General features: G+C 46.6%; 1 protein-coding gene across 1 annotated transcript in view; it reads left to right on the top strand.

The window, feature by feature from the left end:
- The window catches only part of kcnn4 (potassium channel, calcium activated intermediate/small conductance subfamily N alpha, member 4), a 56,998-nt gene that overhangs the window by 20,654 nt on the left and 20,144 nt on the right, over positions 1 to 16,200 (top strand). The window contains exon 2 of the mRNA XM_004916395.3: positions 14,803 to 14,898. Within this exon, the coding sequence (XP_004916452.1) occupies positions 14,803 to 14,898 (96 nt within the window). The remainder of the gene's footprint in view (positions 1 to 14,802; positions 14,899 to 16,200) is intronic.

Here is a 16,200-nt window from a genome sequence, read left to right as displayed (position 1 = left end):
TGGGGCTGTGGGATAGCAGGTATAGTAGGGAGAGATGGTGCCTATAGTAACAGTGGGGGGATAATAGCCTCTGGGAAGGGACTGGGGCTGTGGGATAGCAGGTATAGTAGGGAGAGATGGTGCCTATAGTAGCAGTGGGGGGATAATAGCCTCTGGGAAGGGACTGGGGCTGTGGGATAGCAGGTATAGTAGGGAGAGATGGTGCCTATAGTAGCAGTGGGGGGATAATAGCCTCTGGGAAGGGACTGGGGCTGTGGGATAGCAGGTATAGTAGGGAGAGATGGTGCCTATAGTAGCAGTGGGGGGATAATAGCCTCTGGGAAGGGACTGGGGCTGTGGGATAGCAGGTATAGTAGGGAGAGATGGTGCCTATAGTAGCAGTGGGGGGATAATAGCCTCTGGGAAGGGACTGGGGCTGTGGGATAGCAGGTATAGTAGGGAGAGATGGTGCCTATAGTAGCAGTGGGGGGATAATAGCCTCTGGGAAGGGACTGGGGCTGTGGGATAGCAGGTATAGTAGGGAGAGATGGTGCCTATAGTAGCAGTGGGGGGATAATAGCCTCTGGGAAGGGACTGGGGCTGTGGGATAGCAGGTATAGTAGGGAGAGATGGTGCCTATAGTAGCAGTGGGGGGATAATAGCCTCTGGGAAGGGACTGGGGCTGTGGGATAGCAGGTATAGTAGGGAGAGATGATGCCTATAGTCAGGGCCGCCATCAGAAATCACGGGGCCCCTCACAACAAAATTTTCTGGCCCCCCCCCTCTTCCCACGCCCCCAATGGCCCCTCCCCCAGTGACCCCTCCCATCAGTTTCCAAGCAGCCTATAAAATAAAATGTCTCTTTAACAAATGGCACACACTACACAGAACACAAATGAGTTTTATATTTGTTAAATCACATTTATTAATATTATTATTAATACAGTACAGGTACTTAGAGGAAATGCTTTGTCCTGATCCCCCCCCCCCCATGGTCCACCTGCTTCCTCCGGCTCCCCTCCAGCATGCTCTGACTCCCCCCCATCCAACTGCATCCACCAACACCCCCCCGTCCAACTGCATCCACCAACACCCCCCCGTCCAACTGCATCCACCAACACCCCCCCGTCCAACTGCATCCACCAACACCCCCCTCCAACTGCATCCACCAACACCCCCCCTCCAACTGCATTCACCAACACCCCCCCGTCCAACTGCATCCACCAACACCCCCCCTCCAACTGCATCCACCAACACCCCCCCGTCCAACTGCATCCACCAACACCCCCCCGTCCAACTGCATCCACCAACACCCCCCCGTCCAACTGCATCCACCAACACCCCCCCGTCCAACTGGCATCCACAACACCCCCCCGTCCAACTGCATCCACCAACACCCCCCCGTCCAACTGCATCCACCAACACCCCCCCGTCCAACTGCATCCACCAACACCCCCCCGTCCAACTGCATCCACCAACACCCCCCCGTCCAACTGCATCCACCAACACCCCCCGTCCAACTGCATCCACCAACACCCCCCCGTCCAAACTGCATCCACCAACACCCCCCCGTCCAACTGCATCCACCAACACCCCCCCGTCCAACTGCATCCACCAACACCCCCCCGTCCAACTGCATCCACCAACACCCCCCCGTCCAACTGCATCCACCAACACCCCCCCGTCCAACTGCATCCACCAACACCCCCCCGTCCAACTGCATCCACCAACACCCCCCCGTCCAACTGCATCCACCAACACCCCCCCGTCCAACTGCATCCACCAACACCCCCCCGTCCAACTGCATTCCACCAACACCCCCCCGTCCAACTGCATCCACCAACATCCCCTGTCCAACTGCATCCACCAACACCCCCCCTCCAACTGCATCCACCAACATCCCCTGTCCAACTGCATCCACCAACACCCCCCCTCCAACTGCATCCACCAACACCCCCCCGTCCAACTGCATCCACCAACACCCCCCCGTCCAACTGCATCCACCAACATCCCCTGTCCAACTGCATCCACCAACACCCCCCCTCCAACTGCATCCACCAACACCCCCCCGTCCAACTGCATCCACCAACACCCCCCCGTCCAACTGCATCCACCAACACCCCCCCGTCCAACTGCATCCACCAACACCCCCCCTCCAACTGCATCCACCAACACCCCCCCGTCCAACTGCATCCACCAACACCCCCCGTCCAACTGCATCCACCAACACCCCCCCGTCCAACTGCATCCACCAACACCCCCCCTCCAACTGCATCCACCAACACCCCCCCGTCCAACTGCATCCACCAACATCCCCTGTCCCACTGCATCCACCAACTCCCTCACCCCACGTCCAACTGCATCCACCAACACCCCCCCTCCAACTGCATCCACCAGCACCCCCTGTCCAACTGCATCCACCAACTCCCTCACCCCGCGTCCAACTGCATCCACCAACACCCCCTGTCCAACTGCATCCACCAACACCCCCTGTCCAACTGCATCCACCAACTCCCTCACCCCGTGTCCAACTGCATCCACCAACACCCCCTGTCCAACTGCATCCACCAACATCCCCTGTCCAACTGCATCCACCAACACCCCCCCTCCAACTGCATCCACCAACACCCCCCCTCCAACTGCATCCACCAACTCCCTCACCCCGCGTCCAACTGCATCCACCAGCACCCCCCCTCCAACTGCATCCACCAGCACCCCCCCTCCAACTGCATCCACCAGCACCCCCCCTCCAACTGCATCCACCAGCACCCCCTGTCCAACTGCATCCACCAACTCCCTCACCCCGCGTCCAACTGCATCCACCAACACCCCCTGTCCAACTGCATCCACCAACACCCCCTGTCCAACTGCATCCACCAACTCCCTCACCCCGCGTCCAACTGCATCCACCTGCTTCCGGTCCCCGCGTCCACCAACTTCTCCTGCTCCCTCGCTCGCTCGCTCGCTCGCTCGCTCCGGCTTCCTGCTGTATCCCTCACGCTCCAGGCCCCGCCAAATTCTCCTGCTCACCGCCACTGTATCCTCACATTTATAAGGTCGCGCCCGTGCGTACTGGCGTCACACGGGGCGCGACCAATCAAGTTACCCTCTGACCACCAATGTACCAATCATAGGGCCCGTAAATTTTAAAGGGGGCCCGGGCTTAAAATACTGTATCACGGCCGGGCCCCCTTTAAAGCGAAAAGTCTCCGGGCCCGGGACAACAGTCCCCCCTGTGCCCCCCTGATGGCGGCCCTGCCTATAGTAGTAGTGGGGGGATAATAGCCTCTGGGAAGGGACTGGGGCTGTGGGATAGCAGGTATAGTAGGGAGAGATGGTGCCTATAGTAGCAGTGGGATAATAGCCTCTGGGAAGGGACTGGGGCTGTGGGATAGCAGGTATAGTAGGGAGAGATAGTGCCTATAGTAGCAGTGGGGGAATAATAGCCTCTGGGAAGGGACTGGGGCTGTGGGATAGCAGGTATAGTAGGGAGAGATGGTGCCTATAGTAGCAGTGGGGGGATAATAGCCTCTGGGAAGGGACTGGGGCTGTGGGATAGCAGGTATAGTAGGGAGAGATGGTGCCTATAGTAGCAGTGGGGGATAATAGCCTCTGGGAAGGGACTGGGGCTGTGGGATAGCAGGTATAGTAGGGAGAGATGGTGCCTATAGTAGCAGTGGGATAATAGCCTCTGGGAAGGGACTGGGGCTGTGGGATAGCAGGTATAGTAGGGAGAGATGGTGCCTATAGTAGCAGTGGGGGGATAATAGCCTCTGGGAAGGGACTGGGGCTGTGGGATAGCAGGTATAGTAGGGAGAGATGGTGCCTATAGTAGCAGTGGGGGGATAATAGCCTCTGGGAAGGGACTGGGGCTGTGGGATAGCAGGTATAGTAGGGAGAGATGGTGCCTATAGTAGCAGTGGGATAATAGCCTCTGGGAAGGGACTGGGGCTGTGGGATAGCAAGTATAGTAGGGAGAGATGGTGCCTATAGTAGCAGTGGGGGGATAATAGCCTCTGGGAAGGGACTGGGGCTGTGGGATAGCAGGTATAGTAGGGAGAGATGGTGCCTATAGTAGCAGTGGGGGGATAATAGCCTCTGGGAAGGGACTGGGGCTGTGGGATAGCAGGTATAGTAGGGAGAGATGGTGCCTATAGTAGCAGTGGGATAATAGCCTCTGGGAAGGGACTGGGGCTGTGGGATAGCAAGTATAGTAGGGAGAGATGGTGCCTATAGTAGCAGTGGGGGGATAATAGCCTCTGGGAAGGGACTGGGGCTGTGGGATAGCAGGTATAGTAGGGAGAGATGGTGCCTATAGTAGCAGTGGGGGGATAATAGCCTCTGGGAAGGGACTGGGGCTGTGGGATAGCAGGTATAGTAGGGAGAGATGGTGCCTATAGTAGCAGTGGGGGGATAATAGCCTCTGGGAAGGGACTGGGGCTGTGGGATAGCAGGTATAGTAGGGAGAGATGGTGCCTATAGTAGCAGTGGGATAATAGCCTCTGGGAAGGGACTGTGGCTGTGGGATAGCAGGTATAGTAGGGAGAGATGGTGCCTATAGTAGCAGTGGGGGGATAATAGCCTCTGGGAAGGGACTGGGGCTGTGGGATAGCAGGTATAGTAGGGAGAGATGGTGCCTATAGTAACAGTGGGGGGATAATAGCCTCTGGGAAGGGACTGGGGCTGTGGGATAGCAGGTATAGTAGGGAGAGATGGTGCCTATAGTAGCAGTGGGGGGATAACAGCCTCTGGGAAGGGACTGGGGCTGTGGGATAGCAGGTATAGTAGGGAGAGATGGTGCCTATAGTAGCAGTGGGGGGATAATAGCCTCTGGGAAGGGACTGGGGCTGTGGGATAGCAGGTATAGTAGGGAGAGATGGTGCCTATAGTAGCAGTGGGGGGATAATAGCCTCTGGGAAGGGACTGGGGCTGTGGGATAGCAGGTATAGTAGGGAGAGATGATGCCTATAGTAGTAGTGGGGGGATAATAGCCTCTGGGAAGGGACTGGGGCTGTGGGATAGCAAGTATAGTAGGGAGAGATGGTGCCTATAGTAGCAGTGGGGGGATAATAGCCTCTGGGAAGGGACTGGGGCTGTGGGATAGCAGGTATAGTAGGGAGAGATGGTGCCTATAGTAACAGTGGGGGGATAATAGCCTCTGGAAAGGGACTGGGGCTGTGGGATAGCAGGTATAGTAGGGAGAGATGGTGCCTATAGTAGCAGTGGGGGGATAATAGTCTCTGGGAAGGGACTGGGGCTGTGGGATAGCAGGTATAGTAGGGAGAGATGGTGCCTATAGTAGCAGTGGGATAATAGCCTCTGGGAAGGGACTGGGGCTGTGGGATAGCAGGTATAGTAGGGAGAGATGGTGCCTATAGTAGCAGTGGGGGGATAATAGCCTCTGGGAAGAACTGGGGCTGTGGGATAGCAGGTATAGTAGGGAGAGATGGTGCCTATAGTAGCAGTGGGATAATAGCCTCTGGGAAGGGACTGGGGCTGTGGGATAGCAGGTATAGTAGGGAGAGATGGTGCCTATAGTAGCAGTGGGGGGATAATAGCCTCTGGGAAGGGACTGGGGCTGTGGGATAGCAGGTATAGTAGGGAGAGATGGTGCCTATAGTAGCAGTGGGGGGATAATAGCCTCTGGGAAGGGACTGGGGCTGTGGGATAGCAGGTATAGTAGGGAGAGATGGTGCCTATAGTAGCAGTGGGGGGATAATAGCCTCTGGGAAGGGACTGGGGCTGTGGGATAGCAGGTATAGTAGGGAGAGATGGTGCCTATAGTAGCAGTGGGATAATAGCCTCTGGGAAGGGACTGGGGCTGTGGGATAGCAGGTATAGTAGGGAGAGATGGTGCCTATAGTAGCAGTGGGATAATAGCCTCTGGGAAGGGACTGGGGCTGTGGGATAGCAGGTATAGTAGGGAGAGATGGTGCCTATAGTAGCAGTGGGATAATAGCCTCTAGGAAGGGACTGGGGCTGTGGGATAGCAGGTATAGTAGGGAGAGATGGTGCCTATAGTAGCAGTGGGATAATAGCCTCTGGGAAGGGACTGGGGCTGTGGGATAGCAGGTATAGTAGGGAGAGATGGTGCCTATAGTAGCAGAATACAATAGTTACATTCCAACCTTACATGAAAACACAAAAGATCATTCACATGCTTGAAAACTCAGGTTCAGCTATTCATGGAAATCCTTGTGTTTGCCCAACACAGTCCTCATTATTTTGTTCTAGTTTAGTGATGAGTAACAAGTATTATTAGGACAGAGGTTTATTTTACATTGAAGAAACCATTTTACATATAAATGCAGCCGTCACACCCGCAGGTTCTTCCAAACAATCACAGCGCCCATGTCATTCCGTCACCAAATCTGCTCCAACTTGTCCTCTTCTCTTGTCTGCAGAAAGTCCACTGGGAAGCAAAAACCTGCGACAAAGGCATGAAATAAACAGAAAGATAATAGCCGAGCCCGTAACTGACAATACGTCTTTATGGGAAATGCAACAAGTAAAGAAACCCCATTCCCATCTCTCTGTGAAGCCATAGGGGCTGATTTACTAACCCACGAATCCGACCCGAATTGGAAAAGTTCCGACTTGAAAACGAACATTTTGCGACTTTTTCGTATGTTTTGCGATTTTTTCGGCGTCTTTACGAATTTTTCGTTACCAATACGATTTTTGCGTAAAAACGCGAGTTTTTCGTAGCCTTTATGAAAGTTGCGTAAAATCTTGCGATTTTTCCGTAGCGTTAAAACTTACGCGAAAAGTTGCGCCTTTTTCGTAGGTGCGAAGTTTCGCGTAAGTTTCAACGCTACGAAAAAAGCGCAACTTTTTGCGCAAGTTTTAACGCTACGAAAAATCACAAGATTTTACGCAACTTTCGTAATGGCTACGAAAAACTCGCGTTTTTACGCAAAAATCGTATTGGTAACGAAAAATTCGTAAAGACGCCGAAAAAATCGCAAAAAATACGAAAAAATCGCAAAATACCGATCTTTATGAAAAAAACGCAATCGGACTCATTTCGACCCGTTCGTGGGTTAGTAAATCAGCCCCTTAGTCTTGTTCCTAGCAGATTCACCCTTCCCCTTCAGCTGCTGAATCTGGTGGGACACTATTGGTCAGAAGGTGGAATCTGGTGGGACACTATTGGTCAGAAGGTGGAATCTGGTGGGACACTATTGGTCAGAAGGTGGAATCTGGTGGGAAACTATTGGTCAGAAGGTGGATTCTGGTGGGACACTATTGGTCAGAAGGTGGATTCTGGTGGGACACTATTGGTTAAAAGGTGGATTCTGGTGGGACACTATTGGTCAGAAGGTGGAATCTGGTGGGACACTATTGGTCAGAAGGTGGAATCTGGTGGGACACTATTGGTCAGAAGGTGGAATCTGGTGGGACACTATTGGTCAGAAGGTGGAATCTGGTGGGACACTATTGGTCAGAAGGTGGAATCTGGTGGGAAACTATTGGTCAGAAGGTGGATTCTGGTGGGACACTATTGCTCAGAAGGTGGAATCTGGTGGGACACTATTGGTCAGAAGGTGGATTCTGGTGGGACACTATTGGTTAAAAGGTGGATTCTGGTGGGACACTATTGGTCAGAAGGTGGAATATGGAAGGCTTACAAATATTTCTTGGAGTAGAGTGTTACTGTCTATAGGGAAAAGTGTGGAATAATAAATGTAAATACAACAAAAGTTTTCAACAACAGTTTTGTTGTGTTAAAGGGGTTGTTCACCTTTAATTTAACTTTTACTACTATGTAGAATGTGTTGTTTTGAGACTTTTTGCAACTGGTCTTCATTTTTTTCATTATTTGCGGTTTTCAAATTATTTAGCTTTTTGTTCAACAGCCCCCCAATATGGAATTTTGGCAGCTATCTGGTTGCTAAGGTCCAATTTAACATAGCAACCAAGTAGTGGTTTGAATAGGAGAGGGGAATATGAATAAAAGGGGGGGGGGGGCTAAATAGAAAGATAAGTAATAAAAAGTAACAATAACAATAAAATTGTAGCCTCAAAGAGCAACTGGTTTTTGGCTGCCGGGGTCAGTGACCCCCTCTTGAAAACTGCAAAGAGTCAGAATAAGGCAAATCATTCAAAAACGATGGAAAATAAAAAACGAAGCCCAAGGCTAAGAATGGCCATTCTATAATGGCTGCTCCGAGATACATTTACACTGGATAAAATGCTGCATTATGGGTACAAAGTATGGCACTTTGCACTTGCATTCATAAATGAGCACTAATATCTCTCTAACTTTCCAATTGTTCTACAATCCTCGCTCCCCCTGAGTTGCCTCTACATACAAAAATGTTCCGCCAGTAATGTTGAAACTGGGCACTGCCTAATCCAATCCAGCCATGGGGAGCAACTGGTGAGCTCTGGGAACAGATAGGGAGAATGAAGGGGGGTCTGAATCAGCAGAAAGAAGATGGGGGGCTACTGGGGCATCTTTGGGTACAGATCTTCCCTGCTAAAGGGCTGTGGGTGCCTTGGGCTGGTACAGAAGCACAAACATAATGTACAACATTTCTATGCTACTTCTTTAGTTAGGCTTAAGTTCTCCTTTATTGTAGACCCATCCCATTTCGGGCCAAGGTAATATGAAGACAACTCTTTCCCTTCCCTACAAGTATTACTATTTACACACTGAAACCTGCCAATAATAAGCATAAGATGTGTAATTAATGTTATACTTTTCCTCCGGTGTAATATTTCATTATACATTATAGTTATAGTTGGTGGAGCACAGTTTCTATGCTTGTCGCTAACTGGTACCAGAGGAATACAAAGCCTTGAGTACATATTGCCTGGGGTGAAGGACGTAGCCCGCAAGTTACCTATTTAAGCAAATAAAATGCTGTTTGCTCTAACAGTGAGAGACATGAAAACTCACTATAATGAATCCGACAACTAAACAGTAAACCCGAAATCAACAAATTTTAGGATCTCAGGAAAAATGCTAAATGCTCGGGGGTGATCCACATTGATAAAAGGGCAAACCTGAATAATAAAAAGCTGGGCAATACTGTCTCTGGCAAAAAAGAGTATCCTATATGTGTCTAACCTTCAATATGATTTCCATAAACCTTCCTAGTAGTTCATTACTGTCTTGCAGCACCTTTTATTATACATAATAAGGACACATTGGTCCCCTATAATTAAAACACAGTACAGGTATCGGATCCCTTATGCGGAAACAAGAAAGTCCTGAATTACGGAAAGGCCATTTCCCATAGACTTCATTTTAATCAAATAATTCACATTTTTAAAAATGATTTCCTTTTTCTCTGTAATAATAAAACAGTACCTGTACTTGATCCCAACTAAGATATAATTACCCCTTATTGGGGGCAGAACAGCCCTATTGGGTTTATTTAATGGTTAAATGATTCCCTTTTCTCTGTAATAATAAAACAGTACCTGTACTTGATCCCAACTAAGATATAATTACCCCTTATTGGGGCAGAACAGCCCTATTGGGTTTATTTCATGGTTAAATGATTCCCTTTTCTCTGTAATAATAAAACAGTACCTGTACTTGATCCCAACTAAGATATAATTACTCCTTATTGGGGGCAGAACAGCCCTATTGGGTTTATTTAATGGTTAAATGATTCCCTTTTCTCTGTAATAATAAAATGGTACCTGTACTTGATCCCAACTAAGATATAATTACCCCTTATTGGGGCAGAACAGCCCTATTGGGTTTATTTCATGGTTAAATGATTCCCTTTTCTCTGTAATAATAAAACAGTACCTGTACTTGATCCCAACTAAGATATAATTACCCCTTATTGGGGGCAGAACAGCCCTATTGGGTTTATTTCATGGTTAAATGATTCCCTTTTCTCTGTAATAATAAAACAGTACCTGTACTTGATCCCAACTAAGATATAATTAATCCTTAATGGAGCCTAAACAATCCTATTGGGTTTAATTACTGTTTAAATAATTTTATTAGCAAACTAAGGTAGGAGATCCGAATTACGCTTATCCAGAAAACCCCAGGTCCCGGGCATTCTGGATAATAGGTCCCATACCTGTATTTTGTCCTAAAAGACGTGTCTCTAGCTTTTTAAATAATTTTTTTCTTCCTTTCTATTAACTTTGTCACAGTTGAGTTTGTCCATATAGGTTGTTCCTAAACAATGATATTAAAGTTCTCTCCTAAGTGAATAACTGAGGACAGTAATGGCTCAGTCAATGCGGTTAATTATTAAAGGTTATGTATGTGGTACAATTAGCTTTCAAGAATGCTAGATTTAGTTTTGGTTTATTGGAGTATGTTTGTTTTCTATAACATATATTAAATGAGACAGTATTATAGCAACTGTTACCCTGGTGTTGTATTATGTTGCAAAATTCTTCTAGCATTGGAGGGAGGGCACAAAATGCAAAAAAATGGAGGATAGAGCTATTTTGTTTGCACTTTGCACCCTGTCTTTCATGTTGTGAATGACCCCCTCATATTTCTCATGTAGTGCCACCTACTTTAACTCATAATTACCCCTTTAACCAGTCTGACTTCTTGCATTAATGAACATACATCAAATACTGCTGCCAGTTGGTACATTGTTTACTCATGCCAATCCTCCAGCTTTTGGCTTCTGGTTCTCTCTATCATCTAAGCCAGTGATCCCCAACCAGTGGCTCAGGGCAACATGTTGCTCTCCAACCCCTTGGGTGTTGCTCTCAGTGCCCCCAAACCAGGGAGGTATTTTTGAATTCCTGACTTGGTGGCAAGTTTTTGAGATTTCCTACCAAATAAAGCCCCTGTAAGCTGATAGGGTGCATACAGGCTGCCTAATAGCCAATCTTAGCCCTTATTTGGCTCCTCCATGAACTTTTATGGTGCTTGTGTTGCTCCCCAAGTCTTTTTACATTTGACTGTGGCTCACGAGTGAGAAAGGTCAGGGACCCCTGATCTATGCTAACCACATCTTCCTTACCACCACCATTGTGCCTTACTGTGCCTAACCTACTATCTAACCTACCATTGGTGTAACTACTCTGCTCCAAGCCTGCAAAAAAAGAGGGGCCTGAGTTGCAACCTTACCAGGACCCTGCCCTGATGTGTCCACCATCCCCCCCCCTGCTCACTTGGGTATAAATCCCCACTCCCTGCCCGATCTCCTACGTTGGAGCCGGCATGTATGTATGTATAACTTTATTTATAAAGCGTCACAAGGGTATGTAGCGCTGTACAATCTTACAGAATACAAAATTACACACAGGGAGGACAAGTGTTATAATAAATACAATAAATAAGTATAAATACACAGGGAGTAAGTGCCATGTGGTATGAGACACAGTAGGAAGGAGGTTCCTGCCCCGTAGAGCTTACAGTCTAAGTCTGGGCATGGTCTGGGGGTTTATAAGTAAAATGGAAGAAGCAGACCCCCACCTTACATGACCATGGGATCTGCTTAGTCTATTGTTATGCCACTTAACCTACTGTATTTTCAACACTATTTCCCATTGCTACTACCCCCCAAGCCTAATTTAAAGTTGCCTCTGACCTTCTAGCCATCCTCTCCTCAAACAGCTGGAGCAACAGGAGCAGTCTATTCCTCACAGTTGACTGAAAAACCAGTCTGGTTCCCTTAAACCCAAAGCCCTCCTCCCTGTACCAATTCCTCCAGCTCCTTAGTTTAGAGCTCTTTTAAAAGGGCACGGAAAGCATTAGAAGTCTTGCCGGTTTGGGAAACATCCAGAATGAGTTTTCTCCCACCCCGGTTGCGAAAAAGCTTCCTGAGGTTTAGCGGCACACAAAGCAAAACCTTTTAAAGAACAATGTGAACTGGAGAGCAGTTACTTGTACATCATAAGGTGAGAGAGTCAGTCGGACCTGTGCCAAATAAAAGCTCCCGTTGGCACCAGTTACAGTGAGAAGTGATGTAATGGGCCACTTCCAGCGCTGCATGTTTCCTTCAATTGAACTGGCATCGTTAACTGTAAGCACGGCTCAAAATTAGATTAATGATTCTATTTGTGAACCAACATGGTATAAATATCTGGAATACAGAATCAGTTGGGATTTGGTCTTTTACAAAGGGTTTTTTTTGCCATTCATTTGACCAGTTACGGTCTCTGTAAAAATATATTACATAAACCAGCTCATATGTAGAACTCTGCTTCATCTAAATAAACTACTTTCATAAAAATATACTTTTTAGTAGTATGTGCCATTGGGTAATCCTAAATAGGAAACTGCCATTTTAGGAATTAAGGGCCGCCCCCTGGGATCATAGGATTCACAGTGCACACAAACAAGCCAAGGCATCCATACATGCTAGGCCCCATCAGCCAATGAATGGGCAGAGTTCTGCCTTTTGCTCCCACATTACTTCCTGTTACAGTTAGAGCTGCATCACTTCCTGTCAGCTGATCTCTGAGGGGGCACAAAAATGGTGGATCAAGGGAAAAGATGTACCAGGGCAAAATTTACTGATATATACAGTATATTTCAATTTGGTTAAGATTCTTTTCTTTTATAGTTTATTAATTATTTGCCTTCTTCTTCTGACTTTTTCCAGCTTTCAAATGGGGGTCACTGACCCCGGCAGCCATTTTGCTTTGTGTGGCTATAATTTTATTGTTATTGTTACCTTTCATTATTTATCTTTCTGGCCCTCTTCTATTCATATTCCTGTCTCCTGCCTGGTTGCTAGGGTAACTGGAACCGTAGCAACCTGATAGCTGCTGAAATCCCAAATTGGAGAGCTGCTGAACAAAAAGTAAAATAACTAAAAAGCTAAAAATGATAAAAAATGAAGACCAGTTGCAAATTGTCTCAGAATATTACTCTCTGCACCATACTAAAATTTAACTCAAAAGTGAACAACCCCATAAAACTGTGAAGGAAGTCATCGCACTCACCACTTCTTGCCATGTTTCATTTTGTGATGTAAACTCCCCAAGTGCTCAGATCGGCTGACTGGCACGGCCGTACCTTGCATTGTTCTCTTGCTTATTGAACCATTAATTGAACACTTGTGACTTCTTGATGGGAGCATCGTCATTCTGGAACGTTCCACTCCCATCAAAAAAGTGATGTTTTTGCCATGGTATGATCCCAGGAGTGGCCGTGTATTTACTGGTGTTTATCTCACCCTCTTAATAGATGAGTGGTTTTAACCCACACCAAGTAAATACACTTCATACAATAATAGGGCCACCGTAACTCTCCTTAGTGTGGGAATCAAGCACTCAAGTCTTTATGTATGTGCTACTTGTGTAACTGAAACAAGGTGAATTCATCTGATTATACAATAAGAATTTATACTTTATATTGTGACCTTAGTAGCCATGTCTGTGTGGTTCTCAGTTGATTGTACTTGACTGCTCCCTCCACAGTTTCTATTTACTGACATTGCCTTCTCTCTTTCTCTTTAACTCAAATGTTATTGAAGTTTATATTAAACCAAATGGCAAACAATGAGAATTTCCCTTTCCCTTGCCTTCCCTGCCAACATCACATTGAACCGTATCTAGTACAGCTATAGGATCCCTTATTCAGAAAGCCATTATCCAGAAAGCTCCGAATTACGGAAAGCCCGTCTCCCATAGACTCCAATCAAATAATTCAAAATTTTAAAACTGATTTCCTTTTTCTCTGTAATAATAAAACAGTACCTGTACTTGATCCCAACTAAGATATAATTACCCCTTATTGGGGCAGAACAGCCCTATTGGGTTTATTTCATGGTTAAATGATTCCCTTTTCTCTGTAATAATAAAACAGTACCTGTACTTGATCCCAACTAAGATATAATTACCCCTTATTGAGGGCAGGACAGCCCTATTGGGTTTATTTAATGGTTAAATGATTCCCTTTTCTCTGTAATAATAAAACAGTACCTGTACTTGATCCCAACTAAGATATAATTACCCCTTATTGAGGGCAGGACAGCCCTATTGGGTTTATTTAATGGTTAAATGATTCCCTTTTCTCTGTAATAATAAAACAGTACCTGTACTTGATCCCAACTAAGATATAATTACCCCTTATTGAGGGCAGGACAGCCCTATTGGGTTTATTTAATGGTTAAATGATTCCCTTTTCTCTGTAATAATAAAACAGTACCTGTACTTGATCCCAACTAAGATATAATTACCCCTTATTGGGGGCAGAACAGCCCTATTGGGTTTATTTAATGGTTAAATGATTCCCTTTTCTCTGTAATAATAAAACAGTACCTGTACTTGATCCCAACTAAGGTATAATTACCCCTTATTGGGGGCAGAACAGCCCTATTGGGTTTAATTAATGTTTTATTGATTTTTTTAGTAGACTAAAAGTATAGAGATCCGAATTATGGAAAGACCCCTTATCCAGAATACCCTTGGTCCCGAGCATTTTGCATAACGGGTCATATACCTGTAGAGTTAAGTCTAAAACAACTGGACTTTTGCGAGTTTAAATGCCGGGACCAGTCATTTGAACTGAAGAAGCCACTCCGATGAGTGGTGAAAGTTTTTCAAGAAAAAACTCAGAAAAGTCCAGTTGCTTTAGACTTAATTCTACTAGATACTGAATATCATGATGTGGATGAATGAGAATCTTCATAGACATCACATTAAACCACTGTTCCTCAGGGAGGCATCAGAGAGTCCAGCTCACTTTGGTAATAAAGGTCCTGCAGTCAGTCCTCTATGAGGTTCCATGCTCCATACCTGGTGTCCAGTGTATTGTAATGATGGGCACACAATACAGAACCCTACGTACGATGTTAATTGCTAAATAGAAACCATGTTTGTGCTGAAATACTCTATATATTGTATAACTCTATGTTGTGTTTTATTTTCCAGTGGTTTCCGTACCTTTTCTTGGTGAAGTGCAGCATAAGCATCTCGACCGTAATCCTGATTATTCTGATCATTGCCTTTCACCTCAAGGAGATTCAGGTAAGCTACCTTCTTCTCACCTTGGCAGGAAACATGGAGACATGGAGTCTACAGCTTTAAGGCTTCGTCATTACCAAATGGCCAGAAAGCAGTATGACATGGCTCTTTAATACTGCAGTTGACTATTTTGCTATCCTGCAGTTGATTCCTTGAAAATATTACTTCTCAGATGGTAAGCACTAAGAGCTTATAAGTTGTTGCAAGTATCACTTAAGGGCAATGGTAGGATCAGGGGCAGTGGTAGGATCAGGGGCAGTGGCTGCACTCTGCAACTTGAACCGAATTAAAACAGCCGTTGGTCTACCATGTTTATGTAACCCTATCTTGGCTAAAACAGGCCTCCCCAAGCTAGTGAACAGTAGAACATGGGTCACAATGTACTCTCTCCACCAGATGGGCCTTTGCTAAGTGGAAAAGGAAGGTGAGGTGGTGTTTTGAAAAGTAAAAGTAGAGGGTGCTATGAGCTTCTTGCAAAATACAAGTAACAAAAGGATTTATTGTCAAAGCACCAAGGTTTATGCTCACAAATCCAATAGAAGCAGTATGGAAATAGATATTAGATACAATTAAGGCAGAGACAGCAATGTGACTCTGTGGATATAGCCTAGTGCAGGGGTAGGGAACCTTGGCTCTCCAGCTGTGATACAACTACAAATCCCAGCAAGCATTTTCCTTAATTAACCATGACTGTGGCTGTCAGACTCCTGCAATGCATTGTGGGACTGGTAGTTCCATAACAGCTGGAGAGCCAAGGTTCCCTACCCCTGGCCTAGTGGGTATAAGGTTCACCTTCTAGCAAATGTGGTCTGGATGTCTTACAGTAGAACTGGATCAAGGAGAAGAATATAACCTGAATGCCTCTATAGTACTGCCTTCAGGCAAAGCCTAGGGAAAGATACCTCCAGCTACCTCCCCTTGTTGGAGCACAGGCTGCATGTTTGAGCTATTCCCAACTATCTCCCTTTCATAGAACATGTTATAACAGATGCTATCCTGTAACTGACTAAACTCCGTTCACGGGGTCCCAGCTCTTTGATTTTCACTAGAATGGTTGTCCCTCTAGGGCAGGACTCTTTGCTGGGCCTTGCTGACTCAAGGGTCCCTAAACCTATCCACCCAGTTCAACAGATGAAGGCCAAAGTGGAAGTGCCACCCTTTTCCAAGCACTATATTAAAGTGTGCCAGGAAGTGGTCACAAACCTACGGGGCAATAAAGTAGATATATAAATTAGTGAAACTAGATACAGTGTCTTCTGCCTAGTAACTAAAGTCATAGGGGCGATTAACCCTATGGGTCCATAC

The sequence above is a fragment of the Xenopus tropicalis genome, chromosome 7 (assembly GCF_000004195.4).
Source record: "Xenopus tropicalis strain Nigerian chromosome 7, UCB_Xtro_10.0, whole genome shotgun sequence".
Taxonomy (NCBI): Eukaryota; Metazoa; Chordata; class Amphibia; order Anura; family Pipidae; genus Xenopus; species Xenopus tropicalis.
This window is presented reverse-complemented; position numbering and strand designations above follow the sequence as displayed.